The 20880-nt window shown below is 35.0% G+C and overlaps 2 protein-coding genes across 2 annotated transcripts in view; one reads left to right on the forward strand and one right to left on the reverse strand.

Annotated features, from left to right (window-relative positions):
* Window positions 1–5509, forward strand: part of LOC127835228 (ubiquitin recognition factor in ER-associated degradation protein 1-like) — a 36533-nt gene extending 31024 nt beyond the window's left edge. The window contains exon 12 of the mRNA XM_052361555.1: window positions 4274–5509. Within this exon, the coding sequence (XP_052217515.1) occupies window positions 4274–4345 (72 nt within the window). The 3' untranslated portion in view covers window positions 4346–5509. The remainder of the gene's footprint in view (window positions 1–4273) is intronic.
* A 6253-nt stretch (window positions 5510–11762) lies between these two features.
* LOC127835238 (uncharacterized) overlaps window positions 11763–20880 on the reverse strand; it is a 29591-nt gene continuing 20473 nt past the window's right edge. Inside the window, exon 2 of the mRNA XM_052361566.1 lies at window positions 11763–16482. Within this exon, the coding sequence (XP_052217526.1) occupies window positions 16094–16482 (389 nt within the window). The 3' untranslated portion in view covers window positions 11763–16093. The remainder of the gene's footprint in view (window positions 16483–20880) is intronic.

The following is a 20880-nucleotide window of genomic DNA, read 5'->3' on the forward strand; positions in this document are numbered from 1 at the left end:
TGTCTACACAATGTTTTTCTATGATTTGACCTAGTGACCTAGTTCCTGACTCTAGATGACCCAAATACAATCCCAATCCAGATTTCATCAAGATAAACATTCTGACCACAGTTCATAAATATTGGATGAAAACTGTGACCTCTATTGTCAACACAAGGTTTTTCTTTTTATTTGACCTTGATTTTTACCCCAGATGACCCAAATACAATCCCACCCAGATTTCATCAAGAATTCTGATCAAATTTCATAAAGGTTGGATGAAAACTGTGATCTCTAATGTCTACACAAGGTTTTTCTATTATTTGACCTAGTGACCTAGTTTTTGACCCCAGATGACTCAAATAAAATCCCAACCCAGATTTCATCAAGATAAACATTCTGACCAAATTTCTTAAAGATTGGATGAAAACTGTGACCTCTATTGTCTACAGAAGGTTGTTCTATTATTTGACCTAGTGACCTTGTTTTTAACCCCAGATGACCCAAATACAATCCCAAACCGGATTTCATCAAGATAAACATTTTGACCAAATTTCATCAAGATTGGATGCAAACTGTGACCTCTACTGTCTACACAAACAAATTGTTGACGGACGGACGCACGGACAAACACAGGCACGCACAACGGACGCCGGACATCACACGATCACATAAGCTCACCGTGTCACTTCATGACAGGTGACCTAAAAATATGTGTCGGAGATAAACATGAACAGTTATGGTTAAAATCCCATAGAAACAAGGGCTGTTTTGTAAAACATGCATGCCCCCCTATATGGGCTATAAGTTGTAGTAGCAGCCATTGTGTGAATACGTTTTTTGTCACTGTGAATGGTGGTGGTGGTGGTGGTGGTGGTGGTGTAGTAGTAGTAGTAGTAGTAGTAGTAGTAGTAGTAGTAGTAGTAGTAGTGGTAGTAGTAGTAGTAGTAGTAGTAGTAGTAGTAGTCGAAATAGTCAGTCGTAGTAGTAGTCGTAGTCGTCGTCGTCGTAGTCGTCGTCGTCGTAGTCGTCCGTCGTACGTTGGTCGTCGTCGCCGTCGTCGTCGTCGTCGTCGTCGTCGTCGTCGTCGTCGTCGTCGTGGCGTCGTCTTCGTCGTCGTCGTCGTCGTCGTCGTGGTCCCCGTCGTCGTCGTCGTGGCCGTCGTCGTCGCCAGTCGTCCTCGTCAGCCGTGGTGGTGGTGGTGGTGGTGGTGGTGGTGGTGGTGGTGGTCGTCGTCGTCCTCGTCGTCGTCCCTTCGTAGTAGTAGTAGTAGTAGTAGTAGTAGTAGTAGTAGTAGAAGTAGTAGTAGTAGTAGTAGTAGTAGTAGTAGTAGTAGTTGTAGTAGTAGCAGTAGCAGTAGCAGATGCAGTAGCAGCATTACAAGACCAATACTTAAGAATGATCAAATGGGAAAAGGTAACCTAGCACTGGCAGTAAATATGGGGCTCATTTACAGGTCAGATTTGGAATCTCTGCTGTAAAATGAGATTTTGAATGAATTAAAGGGAGGCAAATCTGTAATAAAAAGAACATGCATAAACCGTAGTTGTTTCCCTTGTTTGAACCATGCTAAATCCTTTCAAGTTTGGAAAGAATTGGATGAAAAATTTGGACTTCATTGCATAAACACCATTTTCTCAATTCAAGGGGAGGTAATTCTGTACTTTATGGACCAATAATGCTCATTTTTTTGTAGGGTTCGTGTCCTCATTGATATAAAGACACTGTGCAAATTTGGAAAGGATCGGACAAAAAATGTGGAAGATTTTTGAAAGTTTTCACAAAATAGGCAAAAACGAATAAACATGCAAAGTTCAACGAGCTCCTGCGGCCATGTTTTTTGACGAATCAAATTTCTTTGAACAACTTTTTCAGGGGAGCCCTCAAAGGTCATCCCTGTGAAATTTTTTGAAAATCTGATGAGCGGTTTCTGACAAGAAGATTTTTTAAGGTTTTTACCATATATGGTCATGGCGGCCACCTTGGTTATGCGATCAAATTTTTTTTAACAATTCTTTTGTCCCATGACCTAGGGATGCTCCACATGAAATTTAGTTGAAATTGGCTCAATGGTTTAGTAGAAGAAGATGTTTACAAATTGTTTACAGACAGACGGACGGACGGACGGACGCCGGACGCTGAGTGATCACAATAGCTCACCTCGAGCTATCGCTCAGGTGAGCTAAAAATGTAACTATTTTCAGATGTTGACTAGAGACCATTCTTAACATAATCATGTACTATAGAAATTGTTGCTCTTTATATAAATGCATTGAAATGTATGCTGTATTAGCGGTGATGGATTAAGAACAAAATATGTTTTCTTCGGAAAATGGTGCTGTTAAGTTATACAAGAATATTTGTTTGCCCTGCATGAATATATATAAAGTGTTTATTTTTCTTTGACATTGTTTAAGTAACTATGCAGCCCTTGGAAGAAAAGGGGTTATTGCTTTGCACCTGTCCTTTGGTTGGTTACTTGGTATGGTGATCTGTAGACCATTAGAGTCAAGTTTTGACAAAACTGGGCATAATGCATGTGCGTAAAGTGTCGTCCCAGATAAGCCTGTGCAGTCTGCACAGGCTAATCAGAGAAGACACTTTCCACCCAAATTGGAATTTTGCTAAGAAGAGACTTCATTTTAACGAAAAATGTCATAAAAGCTGAAAGTGTTGTCCCTGATTAGCCAGTGCAGACTGCACAGGGTAATCTGGGACAACACTTTAAGCACATGCATTATGCCCAGTTTTCACACACCACAACTCATTAGTTTCCAAACCATATCTAGAGAACGTGTTGATGTACAACCGTGCAAATTGGTATGGTGTTGACTTTGGGAAAAGTTGTGGTAATTTTGAACACAACAGTTCACTGGTCAAGGTCATAGGGGTTTGTGCATTAAATTTTAGGTTCAATAGTGATTTTAGTTTTGATTATATCTATGGTAAAAATGCCATAAGCAGGCTTCCATATATTACATAACACAATATGGCTCTGCCATCATTTGTGTCGCGTTCTGAGAAAACTGGGCTTAATGCATGTGCGTAAAGTGTCATCCCACATTAGCCTATGCAGTCTGCACAGGCTAATCAGGGACAACACTTTCCGCGTAAACTTGATTTTCGGTAAGGAGGGAATTCATGGAAACTAAAAATTCCATAAAAGTGGAAAGTGTCGTCCCAGAATAGCCTGTGTGGACTGTACAGGCTAATCTGGGACAACACTACGCATTAGCATTAAGCCCAGTTTTCTCAGAACGTGACTCATTTAGTAATTTTAAGCATTTAAATGTAATCCTTAAAGACATGGTGTTTTTAAAAAGCAAAAAAAAACTTATTCTGGCAAATTAACAATATGTCGATTTTTAAAACTGATTTATAACAGTAGATCAGCGACATCATTTAACAGTCATGCTTGCTTGGGTGGTTGGGGGCATTATGTTTTGCAATGATCTCATGTTAATCAAAATGTTTTAAGTTAAATTTGAATGACAAGAACTTAAACCCATTTATGCCTAGCGTCTAGAAAAAAGGCCTTGGCAAACAGCATAGACCCAGATGAGATGCCGCATCATGTGGTGTCTCATCAGGGTCTGCGCTGGTCACTTAAAGGAATATCTGTAAGAAATATTCTAAATATAGAAATAAATATACTATACATCCCTAATTTTTGAAAAAAAAAGATCCAATTTAGAAGGATGGGAGAGTCCACTAGGCATAAATGGGTTAAAGGCAAGAATCAGTCCTGCCACAATATTTGGAGAACAATCGAGCGGGCAGTCAGGTTGGCTTGCGGTGCTTTATCTGTGTCTGGCGTATAACTTTGTCCAGCATGGATGTATTAGCTTATTATTTTGCAAACATGATCAGCATGATGAGATTGAATGTTCTGAGCAAGAACCATATCCCAAGGTCCAAGTTCAAGGCCACAATTTTAGGTCAATGGCTGAAAGTATTACCATGTCCCAAGGTCAAAGGTCAAACTCACAATTTAAGGTCAAAAGTACAATCAGACTATTCTGTTGTGACTCGTCTCAATCTTTTGCGGGGAATGTTTTTCTTAATGATTTGCAAATATTGGAGATAAATGCACTCTTGTTTAGCAGATATAATGGTAAACAAGATATTAATGAATTGCATTACTTGTTAAATGTATTTGTGAACATAAACTATACTTAATCAGAATTTTGATATAATCCTGACTGTTCCTTTAAAAAAATGAAGTTTCATCCAATTTTTAAATTATTGTTTTCGTATCAGAAAACTGTATGACACATGTATTTTGTATTTACAGGATAAAATGTTCGAGGCTTTCTCAGGAGAAGGACAAAGTTTAAGGAAAACCAAGACAAAGAGTCGCAAATAAGAAAGTGTTCAAATACTGTTATTGGTGCGGTCTTTGAATCATTGAACATAATATAATCATTCAGTGTTTAAAACACTGTTATAAATTGGTTTTCATTGCATCTTTTAAAGCAACAGTTTCCTGATTATTTATTTATTTATTTACTTTAAGTGTTGAATTACATCTCACAAGTCTGTGCTGATGCCAAATTTTAAGTCGGAATATGTACAGTACATATACACATGTATTACCATGCTTAAAAAAAAGTAATGTTTCCCTCATATAAATTTTTTGCTGAAACTTTAATTGAACACTAATATTTATGAAAATAATATGTCAGGTCAAGTCCACTGATACAGGTAAAATATTTATGGATGTATTATACTGAAATGTGTTATATAGAATGATTGTATGGAGAGTTAGCAAGTGGGTTTATTTTGAGGCTAGTCGGTTTACCGTAAATTGAAGGTAAATGTTGTAAACAAAGTAAGAAAAAAGATGTCTGCTCAATAATTAAGTTTACATGGTGGTAGCTTACATGCATTCTTTTAAACTTTGGTTTGTATAATGAGGTGTGTTTGGGCAAGGTTAATGTCACTGTAACATATTGTTCTTTTGAACAATGGTTTTCTGCTTCATAACTTCGATTTGGATGGAGCTATTGAAGGTTTACATGTAGATTTCCCTTTTTTAGTGTTGTTTAATTTTCTTTTACAATATTCTACTGTATTATGTTTTTTAATGAAAATCAAATATGAAATGTAACCAATCATTATATCCCTGCTTTGTTAATATTTGTTTCTTTAAGATATGGTGATTTTCATTTTAAAAATTGCTCTATTTTTCATCTTATTGTCAATTAAAATGTGAGTGCTTTAAAATCTCACATTTTTTGTGGTTTTGCAGGAAAATGTGTAACATCAGAAAGTTTAGTAATAAGATTATTTTGTAAGACGTTCAGTTGATAATAACTTGAATGTGAATGGAGATGTCTTTTTGGGTGCAAAAAGTACTGAGTGATAAAGATATTAAAGGCTGAAAGTTTGTGTGAGGTAGCTTTCATGCATATGAAGCGTGACAATGAAGAATTACTTAAATGAATATCTTAAACATTGAAAACTTGTTTATTGGAAATGCCATGTTGCTTGTTAATTGTTTAAACTGTATATAAAACATAAAGTTAAAGTGTTTCTTATTTATTTTTCGTAGCTTAGTTTACATGTTGTTTGAAGACTTCAAATATTAAATCTTTAACATTTGTATACTGAAAAAAGTTCTATAAGATGTGCGATATTTTAAACCAAATTGATTTAGTTTTAATATGATAATTTGATTATTGTGTTTATATAACCTCAGTTTAAGACAATTCTTTTCAATACTATAATACATAAATTTATATATATATAATTCAGTATTTAGTTAGTGAATACGTTATCAAATAATTTATGAACGAAAAAATACTTTTAAGACTAACAACTTTAATGTATTGTTCCCAGAATGCGTTATTTTTAACTTTCTGTTTAATGTATTAATATTTATGAGCAATGGTTTACAAATATATATGTCTTTGAGAATTGTGTGCTATCAATAGGTTAAAAAACCTGGTTTTTAGATGCGGATGTGCATCACAAGTAATTTCCATGTAATACCTAGTTGTAATAGACCAATAATGATGAACGTTGGATCTAGCTTGGTATTATGAATTTGATTCTTACATGACATGATGCAAGTGTCATTGACAAAATATGATTTTTACGTTCATGTAACCAAACACAAACACAAATGAACAAAATATTTTGTGAAACAATAAACTAAAGCTTGGATTGTAAGTTTAGATCAGGCATATTCAACAATAGAACTTAACTCTTGTCCATTCGGATGCACGGAGTTTATTCCTATCAGGTACCTATCCAAATTGTTTGTATAGACTCCTTTTCCTACACACCATAATGTGATAAGTTGATCATCAACTGAAACTAGATAGTTACTCAAATTTCTCAATAGGAAAAACATCCATGACCTTCAATTCTCAAAATTATGCCCTGTCACAATGTAGCCTTAACCTTCATAATGTCGAGTAATGGAACAGATGCAAACGGAGATTATAATGCACTAGTAATAAGACGCCAGTAAATTAATGCAGAGCGCATGTACATAAAACGGATGTTCCAGTGAGGTTTCTTTCGTAACATTTTGTATAAGTTTGAATGTGGGTAGATGAGCTACATTATATCCTTATTAATCCTCACTGCACTGTAGTTTGGTTGTCTATTATGAAGCTTTAGAAGACAACCCACCTTATAGTTTACTTAAAAATCTGAGAAATGTGCCTGGAAAAAAAGTCGGTTGGCATTTTTAAGGCATGGCTTCTTTTTATGTTTTTTTGTATCTACATACCCTCTGCTGAAAATCTAGAGGGGAAGTCACCTTCCAAGGTGCTCGACATCCTTTTAATTAGTTCAAAGGTCAATGGGTACAGTTTTCAGTTGTTTAGAAGATGAAATACATCACATTTTGATTTATAACCAAAATTGAAACGTTTAAGACAGTGATAATGTCTGAAAATGAACCTGCTTGGATCTATTTAAAATTATATCTATTCTAGTGTTCACTTATATAGGTCAAAGGTCATTGAGTGCACTTTTATGCCAAAATAAACATAACAAATGGCATTGAATATCAACAGAATAGCATATGTTCAAAAAGTATTTTTTACACAATTGAATAGTCTATAAACATATTAAATATTATTAATTATTTGTAAAGTAAAAAGAAAAATTAAAAAGCATCCATTATATATATATATATAATGAAGTACAACGTACGCTTAAAAAGACTGAAACTCATTTGTGTATAAGAAATAAGTAGGCATGTTGGACAGAAATACACTGTTATAACTGCTGACCAGCCATTATACAGCAAAGGCAAAGAAATATTATGGGCAAATACAAAACGTTAGAAGAATATTATTTTCATGATGGGAGGACTTCATGTATGCTTCAATTTCCTTCGCCGATCGGTCAACATATGGAATGTTCAGAATTTGAGGACATATTTCTTGAAGCAGGTGTATTTGGACCAAATGCTGTTACTAAGGTTATGGATGGAAAGGCGGTTAGGGGTCTTATGCTTGCATATGAGGCAATTTGGAGGTTTAAGTTAAGATATTTAAGTCATTGGTTAGAATCTAAGGAAAAAGAAATCCCAGAACTTGAACATGAAGTGAAAGAGTTATAGGTTGCTTTTGAAATGAAAAGTTGCTTGAACCAAGATGATATTTGTGAACCGAATGATAATCTTCTTGAAGAAGTCAAGGAGAAAAAGATATGTGCATTACTAGATAAATTCGACAAAGAGAAAAGTTAAGTAAAGAACTTTTCTTTCTGGAATTCCTACCTACATTTTGTTGACATACTTATGAAGTTCATTAAAGCCCAAAGAATAGTCTATTGGCTGTTGCATATTGAAGCCTTTTCCGAAATGCTGCCGTGGCTAATGGTGTTCGACCACACAAACTATGCCCATAGGGGTCCTGTATATCTAGCAGACATAAAGGCATTGGAATATGCAGCACCTGAAGTGTTCAAAGAGTTTATTGAAGGTCACTTTGTTGTCAGGCTGAAGTAAAAAGCATTCAACGGAGTACCCGTCGACCAAGCTACTGAGTGGATAAACAGAGAGTGTAAAACGACAGAGGGTCTTATTGGAATAACAAGACAGGTACATGCAATATATAGTTTTTGTATTACGTGGTCAGTAAGATCTGAGGTTTACAATATTACCATGAAATTGTTCAATCGACATGATGATGACGAAGATAATGGAATATTGAAGAATAGAGCAGATGGAACTCGTTCGAGAGTTTCTTCAGAGGAAGAGTGCATCAAAAAAATAATGCAGCTCTTTGGTTCATATGATATATTCGGAGTGCATGAAGAGAACAGACTGTTCTCAATAGCATCTAAGGATGTTGCAACTTATAATATCATAGATGATTTATTAACCTGTGAAAGTCGAGGTAAAACATTACTCAAGGAATTTGTAGAGAAAAGGCTGAAAGAGCAGAATATTGAATTTTATGCTCCTATTCAAAAGGTACATTCCAAAACATTTGCATATCTCTATAAGGGGACAGTCAGTGAACAGCAGAACGAGAAAAAGATTTTAAAGGCTGGCAGAAAGCTAATGTAGAGACTTTTCAACGCAGCAAATTCAGAAAGAACCGTAGAAACAGCATCTGTACTATAACATAAACTTTTGATGTGCCATTATCATTTGCAAAGGCTAGTGGGAAAATGCATGAAACCCAGAAAACTACTCCAAGTGCTAACAAAGGACAATGATATAGTGACGCTTCAAGTTGTTCCGACAATGACTGATGCAACATGCGCAATAATTGATGGACACGCGATAATACAGAGTTTTGGTAAGCCTAAGGACTGTCAAACATTTGGACAATTGCAACCGTTTTTGTAACATCTGTTTTAAGGCATTTCAGCGCAAACACTACCCGAGTTGATGCGACTTTTGATCGATACTTTGGAAGTAAATCTATCAAAGAAGCTATTAGAGTTAAGAGGAAAGGAAAGCGTCGACCTATTAGGAAGCTCATAACAAGTCCAAACGTTCCTCATCCGCAAATATGAGAACAGTATATCACGATGACAATAAAGCAGACTTGGCTGCATTTCTCTCAAACGAATTGCTAAAAAAATCAGAAAATCTTCCAGCAGGATCGCCTATAGTTGTAGGAGGTGGATTTCCAGGTGATGTTGATTCATAGTCGAGTACTTTTGATTCGACAAACCTATGTTTAAATCATGAGGAGGCAGATACGCAGATGATATTGCACTCAAGGGACGCAATTGATAGAGGCTACAAGCGTTTAGAAGTATATTGTAGAGAAACTGACATTCTGATCTTGTTAATATACTACCTTGGAGCTGACGCCGAGGTATATGTGATATCTGGTACAGGCAAACAAAGAAAATGTTATCCTGTGCTCACAATATCTGAACAACTAGGTGGCAATGTCAGAAAGAACATTTTGGGGTTTCACGCATTGACAGGATTCGACACCATGTCTGCTCTAAATGGAATAAGTAAGAAAACCACCTGGGTAAAGTATATCGCACAACCTGATACATGGGAGGGTATTGGTAGAGATGGTGATGCTCCAGCAGTTCCTTAATTTCTGTGTGTGCTGTATGGCTGCTGTCAGGACCATCCACTAAACATTGACACATGTATGTAGGTATCTGTGATTCTGGAAAGCCAGGAATAATTTGGATTTCTTACCCCCTACAAATGATGCGCCTGAACTTTACATTAAAAGGGCAAATTATCAGGCTAAGATATGGCTGAATGCCACAGATAAGGATTTTCAACCTGATGATCATCTTGATACTGGAGCATGGTAACTTGCAGAAATTTCCCTGAAACCGGTTTGGATGAGGAAACCATAGGTCCCTGCAGCATGTGTCCAGTTAGTATCATGTGGCTGTCAAACCAAGTGTAAAACAGCACGATGTAAGTGCTATCGATCTGACCAAGGATGCTTGTTTAAATGCTTATGTGAAGCAAATGGCTGTTTAAACCCTAGATAATTATTGTAAACGATATAAGATAAGGAGACACATCTACTGCGATAGTAATTCGTGTTTTGGAACAAAACTATAAATTAATGTAACGTATGTTAAATAAATTATCACACAGGCCGACATTATCTTCAGCATGATGATACAGTGGGTCATAATAGTGCATTGAAGTCAGATGAACATTTGTTTTATTTTATAAATGGTACTTAAAGATTTTGAAATATATTACTTAAATGATCACTGTTTTTGGTAAAATAATTTCTGTTTAACATTATTCATATCAATAAAAATTAATACTAATTTGTGAAAGTAAAATAACTTATCTTGCATGAATATGACATTAAAGAACGTACAGTAATAAGAACTTCATAAGAGTATACCATTTTAGCTGAAATCTTTTATTTAAAATAGTATAATGCATAATATGCATATACAACAATATATATGTATGTATATAACCATGCCTAAGAAATGCCATCAGATGTCAGATTTCAGGAAATTTTGGGCCAACTATTAGTGCCGAAATGACAAGCAAAATATTTTCAAATCTATATAAAATTATTTCTTTGGTTTATTTTTATGTCCCCCGCCGCTATAGTAGGGGACATATTGCTTTTGTCCTTTCTGATTGTTGGTTTTTTGGTTTGCATCAAACTTTAACATTTGCCATAACTTTTACAGTATTGAAGATAGCAATTTGATATTTGGCATGCATGTGTATCTCATGGAGCTGCACATTTTGAGTGGTGAAAGGTCAAGGTCATCTCTTAGATCAAAGGTCAAATATATGGGGACATAGTGTTTCACAAACACATCTTGTTTTAATTGAATAATAATCTATAAAACAGAAACGAATGTTGTTAATTTGAACGCAAATATATTTGTTATTTTGGTGAATTGGGAAAACACTATGGAAAAGAAATCACATGTCAAAAGGGGGCAGGGGTATTAATAACATTTTTTTAGCTCGTCTGAGAACAACGTGACCATGGTGAGTTTACGAGATCGCCCTTTTCCGTCGTCGGTCGTCAACATATACTTTGTTAACGCTAAATAGGTCAGAACATTGTTTCTCATCCGAGTTCGACAATGTTTCCGTTTCGTGGAAAAACACCAGAAGGGGCAGTTGTCTGCATACGGCTATGGGACTTTAGACGTCACTGTTAAAGTGAAACTTCGTTGCAACATTTTTAAAAGTTTTTTCCGGCTGATTTCAAATATGTCCGAGAATCATGGCCACCAGGGGCTGGACAGTTTTCGTGGTATGGCTGGTGTGAAACCTTGTTTACACTCTTCAAGTCAATTTTTCTTTGAAACTTTTTGAAACTTGAACAGAACAAAGATAATGGTTCCGGTCCTTTAAAACATAGCTTTCATGGGTAGGGAAGGTTTCCTTATGACACTCGTGAAACCTTGTTAGCGCTCTATTTAGTGTCCACATGTATTGTCCATTTTTCATGAAACTTGGTGAGCACATTTTTTGTATGAAATCTCGGCTGGGTTTGAAACTGGGCCACGTCACATCGGGCGAAACATAATTCACTATGTCAAATTGCAAATCTTGTGAACAGTTTACTCATCGATATTTTGTCAAATCTTCCCGATTAACGTATTATAATAAAGTAGCACATGCGTAACTTCTTATTACAAGGAACACGACATTCAAGCTTGAAGGTTGAGTATTGAAAAATGTAGGAGTGTCTTGAAGTAAAATATTGTAATTAGACGGACATATGTGTATGCTAAATTAAGTACACAACTCTTCTTCTTAGATTTGTAATGAGGTACTGTAGGGTGATTCATCATAACTTATTTCTTAATTAATAATTCACAAGGCCAACTGGATGTAAACTATTTATTAGTCATGATTAAATAACCCACATGTTCTATCACAATCCTCAGTCTCTGTAACAATAAAAAAACAACAACAAACACATTGAGATTGAGTGTATTAAAAAAAGTCGAAATGTCTGTCCGTGCAGTAATACATACAACAGAAAAAGCTGGTTGCTTTGTGTTTATTTAAAAAATGATTTTCTTGGATTTATATACTTAAAACAAAATTAATATTTTGTTACTTTAAGAATAAACAATAAAATTAATGAGCTAAGTAATCGTTTTTGCGATGTAACGGTAGTTATGATATGAATGGTAAAAGCATTCTACTACACAGCAGTGCGAAGAGTTTTACAAGCGTACCGGTATGTTGTATATTTAACCCATTTATGCCTAGTGGACTCTCCCATCCTTCTAAATAGGATCAATTTATTTCCAAAATTAGAGATGTCTAATATATTTATTTCTATATTTAGAGTATTTCTTACAGAAATTCCTTCAAGCAAACAGCGCAGACCCAGATGAGACGCCGCTTCATGCGGCGTCTCATCTGTGTCAACGCTGTTTGCCAAGGCCTTTTTCTAGACGCTAGGCATAAATGGGTTAATAAGGCACTCTTTGAAAAGCATATGAGCATGACACTATGTGAACATATACAGCATGGTGCTACATAGGTTCAACCCGTATGGAAAAACAAAATGAGCAAGCAGCGTTTTTCGTCATAATATGGAAAAATAAATCTCCATCCTTAAATGGCACTTTGCTAAAAAATGACACTGCACGGGTTCTTTAATGACGTTAAACTTATCTATATGTCGTTGCAGATGTTTATATCGCACGGAAAAAAACACAACATTTAAACAAATGAGAATCCGTAATTTAACATAACATGTTATAAGATTGAACGATCTGAGAAACGTGTTTATAATAAAAACCAAGCAACTCATTAGCTAAAAAGTCACTATGCGTGTAGCACACGACTATTGTTTGCTATTTTCAACATATTTTATTTCGTATGTACAATTCGTACGCTAAATGAGAAAACAAAAAACACAGAAACAATGATTGCTTGAATAAAGTGAAATGTCGTTGCAGATTTTTGTATGATAAATTTATTTTACACTATTATAATCGACTCTATTAGCCGCGCATCTGTCTCAAAATGGAAACAAATAACCAAGAAGAATATCGAGTTTTGAATTATTTACATCGGACACTCATTTTTATCGACTGGCTTCTTTTTGTTTAAAGCAGTTGCCAGTGAAAGTTGCCCGACTAAGGAAATTTTAAATAATACCTAAATGACCATGTTGTTTGACTAACAACTTGAAATTCACTGCAACCTTATAATTCTTATTCTTTATTCAACTTACTTGCGCGTGAAAAAAGAAGCGCATTGTCGAATGCGCAGAACTGAATTACTCCCAAAAGTGTACGTGTATGCATATTAAAACGTTTTAGCTTTTTAAAGTTGCGCCACCGAACACTGATTTGACTGGCCCTGAGCAATTCTCTTTAAATCCCTCCAGCATCGCAAAACCACGTGATGATGATAGATTAAAGGGATCTTTTCACGGTGTGGTAAATTGACAAAATTGAATAAAGTTGTTTCAGATTCACAAATTTTCGATTAAGTTATGATATTTTTGAGGAAACAGTATTACTGAACATTTGTCATGGTCTAATATAGCCATAATATGTATCTTTTGACGATTTAAAAATTATAAAGCGTTGCAACGCGAAACGATTGAATAATTTGGAGATTAGTGTTGTTGTCTTTTAAATTTTGTGAAACTACGAAAATTGCTTATATAAGGTATTAAATACGCTTTTTATGTAAGCTTGGCATAATAGCTCAGTTGGCTAATGCGTTTTTACTTCAGGATTCTGGGGGTCATTGGTTCGAGCCATGCTGCGGGCTCCTTTTTTTTCCTTTTTTAGATTCTGGGGGTCACTGGTTCGAGCCATGCTGCGGGCTCCTTTTTTTCCTTTTTCAAATATTATTTTTGATGTTTTACTGGAGCTTTTAAAATGTAATGTTTACATTTATCAATATAAAGCATTTTAAGACAAACTTTAAAACATCCCAAAATCTGTGAAAAGGCCCCTTTAAATGTTTATTTTTATTATTCATATGATTTGATTTAATTTTTAATTGTCTCTCTTTATTTTAACACTAAACGACTTATAAACCTTTTGTATAAGTTGATAGTATGCACATAAAAAATCGCATATGTGTATCTGGAATGATAATACATGTACTTGCGACGGCAGTGAATACCGCTTGTACGGAAACCTATGCACGGATTTGGGGTGGCGCGTTTTGGAATAGCCGTGAGTGTCTAGAGACTTGTTTTCTTGTTCAGGTCAATTTTGGCACACAAAGTACATAGTTTCATAATAAAATATAAAACGCCATTCAATATACCATGTTTTAACAACGAAACGACTTTGTTAAAAATATAAACATTTTTCAAAGGACACACAACTAAGGAATAAATAACATTTGCTATGTACAAAGCTGTTAACAATAAAACATAACAAAAAAGAAAGAAAATATCACTGATTTCGATATCACATTTTTATGAATATACATTGTGCATATTCGTAGAACATAACTTTTCATGTACATTATATTGTAAGATAAATTGTATAACACGTATAATTTAAGCACATATAACAGAGGACGGACATTTAAATTAAAACTAAAACATCAAAACTATTGTTTGGTTTTCTGGACAAAGGCACCTATAATCAATGCTACGTAAAGATTTATTCAACGAATGTTAGTATGACGCCATATCAATGATATTTTTTAACATAAAGCTTTCGGGTTTGGACTGCCATTTTAACAGAATGAGAAGAACCGTGACTTTCCAAGCCCACAAAACTTGTACAAAATGGAAAACAAATACTATTTTAATTTCAACCTTGCGAACGTATGGTGTTATAATGTATTTATTTCCTTATAAATAAGCCTCAACATCTCAGTTATGTTTCATATGGATGTAAAATGACTCGTGGAAGCAGATACGATTTTATGTTAGCCCATTTATGCCTAGTGGACTGTCCCATCCTTCTAAATTGGATCAATTTATTTCCAAAAATTAGGGATGTCTAGTATATTTATTTCTATATTTTGAATATTTCTTACATAATTCATTTAAGCAAACAGCGTTTGCCAAGGCCTTTTTTCTAGGCATAAATGGGTTAAGGGAAGTCGCTAAAGAGGATGCAATAAGATTAACAGCAAAAAAGGTCAACTTAAAATAGTTTTGACTTACTAGACTTAACATCTAAGGAATTATACATATTTAAAGTAACAATACTATGGGGTATTAGTGAGACGATACAGAAAATAATAGCGATGGATCTGTAAAGGGGTTATCCTCTTAAATAAATGTGCATACACATTTGTCAAGGCAAAATAAAAAATAATATACAAGTGTTTAGTTTACAAAACTAAATTATAATTTTAAGTGTGATCTTTACCTTAGAGCTTAGGGCTTGAGCCAGCTTTAACAAAGCTTGAATCATTGTGTATTAAATGATAAATTTACTTTCTGGAACGAACGGATGACAAAGTGCTTTACTAATGCGGGCATAATAAAACGCCGTTACTTGTAAAAATATTTTTATTCTGTTTTTTTTCCTAAAAAAACCGGGCTACTATGGAAGGATGTACAGAATCATATTTTACACCGAGATTTATGCGAATACACTATAATTTTGTTTTCGATGCAAGTTGTGAAAAAGGAAACAAGCAAAATGTACATGTGCAGCTAAGAATGGTCAAGCTGAGTTAAGAGTTTAACACATAGATCTTCACTTACTAGTAACAAACAACTACAATACGAAAATGCTTAATAACTATTTTGCGTAAGATGACTTTTTTCCAACTGGAAAATCAGTGCAAGTGTTTTAAAATCCATTCGCATATTGTCGTCCTCTGCACCGTATCTCAACTGTTGGTGTGTTTCTTGTGGCATTCAGTACATGAACATTTTCAGCGACCGTATCGTTCATTCTTGTGAAGCCGCGGCAAAGATGCCTACAAACTTAGTATACCATTGAACGTTTTTCATCTCGGAAAAAATGTGAATTAAACTTAAAGCGTAATTTAATCAATCTCCAACATACCTAGCGAATACAAGTCAGTTTACTGGCACATATAATCAGTGAAATTAAATTCACTTCGTAAATATCGCGTTTAACGAATCCAAAAAGCACTTCCGGTATCACAAAAACACACAGCAACACTGAATTCCGCGGACCACGTTAAATGCAATAGAATTGTATATAAATGGCCTATTAAAACAATAATTTACGGAATATTTTAGTCACAGTGATTATCGTTCATATGATGCTTCTTATCCTCCTGTTCTTTTATCTTCGCCGGCGGCAGCGTTCCTCCAAATGGCGAAAACGGCCTCGCTTGCGCATTGTCCGGCTGACCGGAGGGCGGTCTCCACATTTTCTTTCCAGAGAAATTTGAATTTCGACCAACCGATTCGTTAGCGGAAGTCCTTGACAAACTCGTCGAAATTGGCTGATTTTGAATAGTGTCCATGGCACTCATTTGCTGGTTTAAATTCGTCGCTGTCACGCACATCGGATGACGCGCTCTGATTGGCACTGGTTTGAGAGCGGGGGAAAGGTGTCGAGGAACGCTGAGATGATGAAGAGTTCTCCGGAACTCGTCTTTCATCGGGACTCTCACTGCAACTAAATAATTGAAATACATAATTATATTACCGAATATCGCTATCGTAAGTGACGAAATTTAACTTCATGAAAAAATATTCAAACTCACGGAATGGAAAAAGGGCATTTTCTATAAATATATTTGACACTCAGTTTTAAATATCAAGTATGATCGTTTGAGTTAACATGTATGCGTTCATAACCCGCCCCCAATCTCCGAAACAAAGGACAACACAATTCGGGTTTCCTTTCGAGCAGCTTTTATTTATTTATGTTAAAACAAACGTCATCAGCTTTAAACGCGATTGACAATTCCTCTGCTTATACGTGCTCTTCTTGTTTTTTCGTTTATTGTACCCCGGTCGTGAATGGTTATACGGACTGATTGTTTTCAAGAAAAAATAGTTTACAGTGCATTAAGATAAGAAAAATACCAAACAACATTTTTAGTATAACATACCGGCGTAACATAAAGATACATTTTTTCGTAAAATAATCATTAATAACATTTACTGAACCGACATTTTGATCGGCAGCCAGTGACTTTTAACAACCATATAATACTCGTGTCAGGTGAAACAGTCCACGCAGCGCTTTTATTTTATGGAAGCATTCGTTAAAATTTACAATGGCATGAAAACGATAAACTATCAAATCAATAAGCTTATGTATATGACATGGTGTGATTAAATAGCTCCTTTGGCACTTTCGCAATATAAAATCTGCTGCGTCATTCATTTAATGATCGATTCTCCACTTTATATTAATATAAACTTTAAATTAAAATTGACTATTTGCATGAAATTACATTTTAAATTTTAAATCAATTTTTCTTGCATACATGTAAAAACATTAAACTGTATGAACATAACTCCTCCACATTTTAGAGGAATTAAAATCATTTTTACAAAGTACACAGTCATATTCGGCGCACTTTTCTTATGAATTCTGGTTTTAACCAGATCATAGTGCACATACTTGGCTCAGCGGCTGATAAGCACCATAATCAAATCCGAGTTAGAGAAAAATTGACATTGAAAAATGCATTCCAACACCACGCACAAGTCATGTGTCAAAGCTGGAAGGGAACCGGCGTTCCTCGGATGAGCAGTAAAACAAAAACTTTCAAGCGGGTATTGCTATTTCGTGGTTCTTGTCATATAAGCTTGACTAGTAGCTTGCATAGTTAACTTTTGTTGTGTGTATGCATTCATGTTTGCAACTTTGGGGCTATCTCGCCACTATACTGTATATTTAAAAAGAAATACAAATGGGAAACAATGTTGACAAAATGGGTGAAATAAATGATTGTATACTTGAAATGATGATGATAATGATGATGATGATGATGATGATGATGATGATGATGATGATGATGATGACGATGATGATGATGATGATGATGATGATGATGATGATGATGATTATGATGTTGATGATGATTGAAATTCGCGTTCGCTTTTTGCTAAACTATTAAGAGGTGCGCCACTAAAGCGTTGTAGAACTGAATGTCTGTTCATGCGTCAGTCAGGCAATCAATACTAGTATACCATTTGTGGCCTTAAGTTATCAAGAACGCATTTATCAACCCCTTCAACACAGACTACGGGGGCTTTTGCATTTTTATTACATTTCAAGAATGTTATGTCAGGGAATGGTCACATTTTCCTGCCAGGCGACACTTCACAGTTATGATCGGGACAAAAACACAATATGTAACAAAATCACCCACACAAGGGCAATTTTAGCGATCGTTTATTAACATAATATGTTAAAAAACAACACTAAGTGGTTTTCACTTAAATGTTTTGCTAACAAGTCTGGGTCGGGTTTGAGATTTGGAGCTTGCAACAACGAATGGAACACATGCTTGGGGTTTATTTCACTTAAAACTATTTCGTTTTCAAGAAATACATTTTGGTCATGCTCTGTGAAAAAGGGGTCTACTACATGTGCATATAGTGACGTCCCAGATCAGCCTGTGTAGTCCACACAAGCTTAATAGGGACGACACTTTCCGCTGTCATGATATTTTTCGTTCTTAGCAAAAATCTAGTTAAGGAAAGTGTTGTCCCTGATAAGTCTGAAAAATTAAGGTACCAACTCATACCATTTTAACGTTTCGCTTCAAGTTGAAAGTCAATGTATCAACAAACAAACGCGCTAAACTCGGGCTTATCATTGTACACTATTATTTTTGTATTGAAACTTATATTTGCAATGCTGTCAACGTGTCTATCTGTGACAGAATCATGTAGTTTCCACTCGTTCATAATTTCTGCCACTTTAATTAAAGTTAAATGGGTTCACCACACGGTGCTATCAATAATCAATCGGTTTTTGTAATACGGATTGCCACGCGCTGTTGTTGGAATCGCCCAATTCAATTTAGTTGTACAGCTACAAACTAAGTATTTTAAAAAGATCGGAAGATCAATTTTTATTTGCCCATATTCCAAACTAGTCATGTGTGGTATGAACCTTTTTAATTTGTTTTATTATGCTGATTTATTATTACAAATAATGTCTTGGATTTGAGCTGCAATGCCTTTGCATTGAGTTGCCATGTATTGGTATTGAGTTGCTATCTAGTGACCTTGTTATGTCTTGATATGTCTCTGCATTGGGCTTTTATGAGAATCTATTTCTTGGATTTGAGTTATTTTGTATTGGCATTGAGTTACTATGTATTGGCATTGACTTACTATGTATTGGCATTGAGTTACTATGCACTGGCATTGCGTTACTATGTTTTAGCATTGAGTTACTATGTATTGAAATTGAGTTACTATGTATTGACATTGAGTTACTATGTATTGGCCTTGAGTAACTTTGTATTGACATTGAGCTACTATGTATTGACATTGACTTACTATGTATTGGCATTGAGTTACTATATATTGGCATGAAGTTACTATGTATTGGCATTGAGTTACTATGTATTGACATTGAGTTACCATGTATTGGCCTTGAGTTTCTATGTATTGGCCTTGAGTTACTATGTATTGGCCTTGAGTTACTATGTATTGGCATTGAGTTACTATGTATTGGCATTGAGTTACTATGTATTGACATTGAGTTACCATGTATTGGCCTTGAGTTTCTATGTATTGGCCTTGAGTTACTATGTATTGGCCTTGAGTTACTATGTATTGGCATTGAGTTACTATGTATTGGCATTGAGAAACTATGTATTGGCATTGAGTTACCATGTATTTGCATTGAGTTACTATGTATTGACATTGAGTTACTATGTATTGGCATTGAGTTACTATGTATTGACATTGAGTTACCATGTATTGGCCTTGAGTTTCTATGTATTGGCCTTGAGTAACTATGTATTGGCCTTGAGTTACTATGTATTGGCATTGAGTTACTATGTATTGGCATTGAGTTACTATGTATTGACATTGAGTTACCATGTATTGGCCTTGAGTTTCTATGTATTGGCCTTGAGTTACTATGTATTGGCCTTGAGTTACTATGTATTGGCATTGAGTTACTATGTATTGGCATTGAGAAACTATGTATTGGCATTGAGTTACCATGTATTTGCATTGAGTTACTATGTATTGACATTGAGTTACTATGTATTGGCATTGAGTTACTATGTATTGGCATTGAGTTACTATGTATTGGCATTGAGTTACTATGTCTTGGCATTGAGTTACTATGTCTTGGCATTGAGTTACTATGTCTTGGCATTGAGTTACTATGTCTTGGCATTGAGTTACTATGAATTGGCATGGAGTTACTATGTATTGGCATTGGGTTACTATGTATTGGCATTGAGTTACTATATATTGGCATTGAGTAACTATGTATTGGCATTGAGTTACTATGTATTGGCATTAAGTAACTATGTATTGGCATTGAGTTACTATGTATTGGCATAGAGTTACTATGTATTGGCATTGAGTTACTATGTATTGGCATTAAATTACTATGTTTTGGCATTAAGTTACTATGTATTGACATTGGGTTACTATGTATTGACCTTGAGTTACTATGTATTAGCATTGAGTAACTATGTATTGGCATTGAGTTACTATGTATTGGCATTGAATTACTATGTATTGGCCTTATTGGCATTGAGTTACTTTGTATTGGAATTGAGTTACTATGTATTGACATTGAGTTACTATGTCTTGGCCTTGAGTTACTATGTATTGGTATGGAGTTACTATGTATTGGCATTTTGGTTACTATGTATTGGCATTGAGTTACTATGTATTAGCATTGAGTTACTATGTATTGGCATTGAGTTACTATGTCTTGGCATTGAGTTACTATGTCTTGGCATTGAGTTACTATGTATTGGCATTGAGTTACTATGTATTGGCCTTGAGTTACTATGTATTGGCATTGAGTACCTCTTTATTACCCTTGTGTGACAACGTAGTTGCATCTAGTTACTAT

The sequence above is a fragment of the Dreissena polymorpha genome, chromosome 1 (genome assembly GCF_020536995.1).
Source record: "Dreissena polymorpha isolate Duluth1 chromosome 1, UMN_Dpol_1.0, whole genome shotgun sequence".
Taxonomy (NCBI): domain Eukaryota; kingdom Metazoa; phylum Mollusca; class Bivalvia; order Myida; family Dreissenidae; genus Dreissena; species Dreissena polymorpha.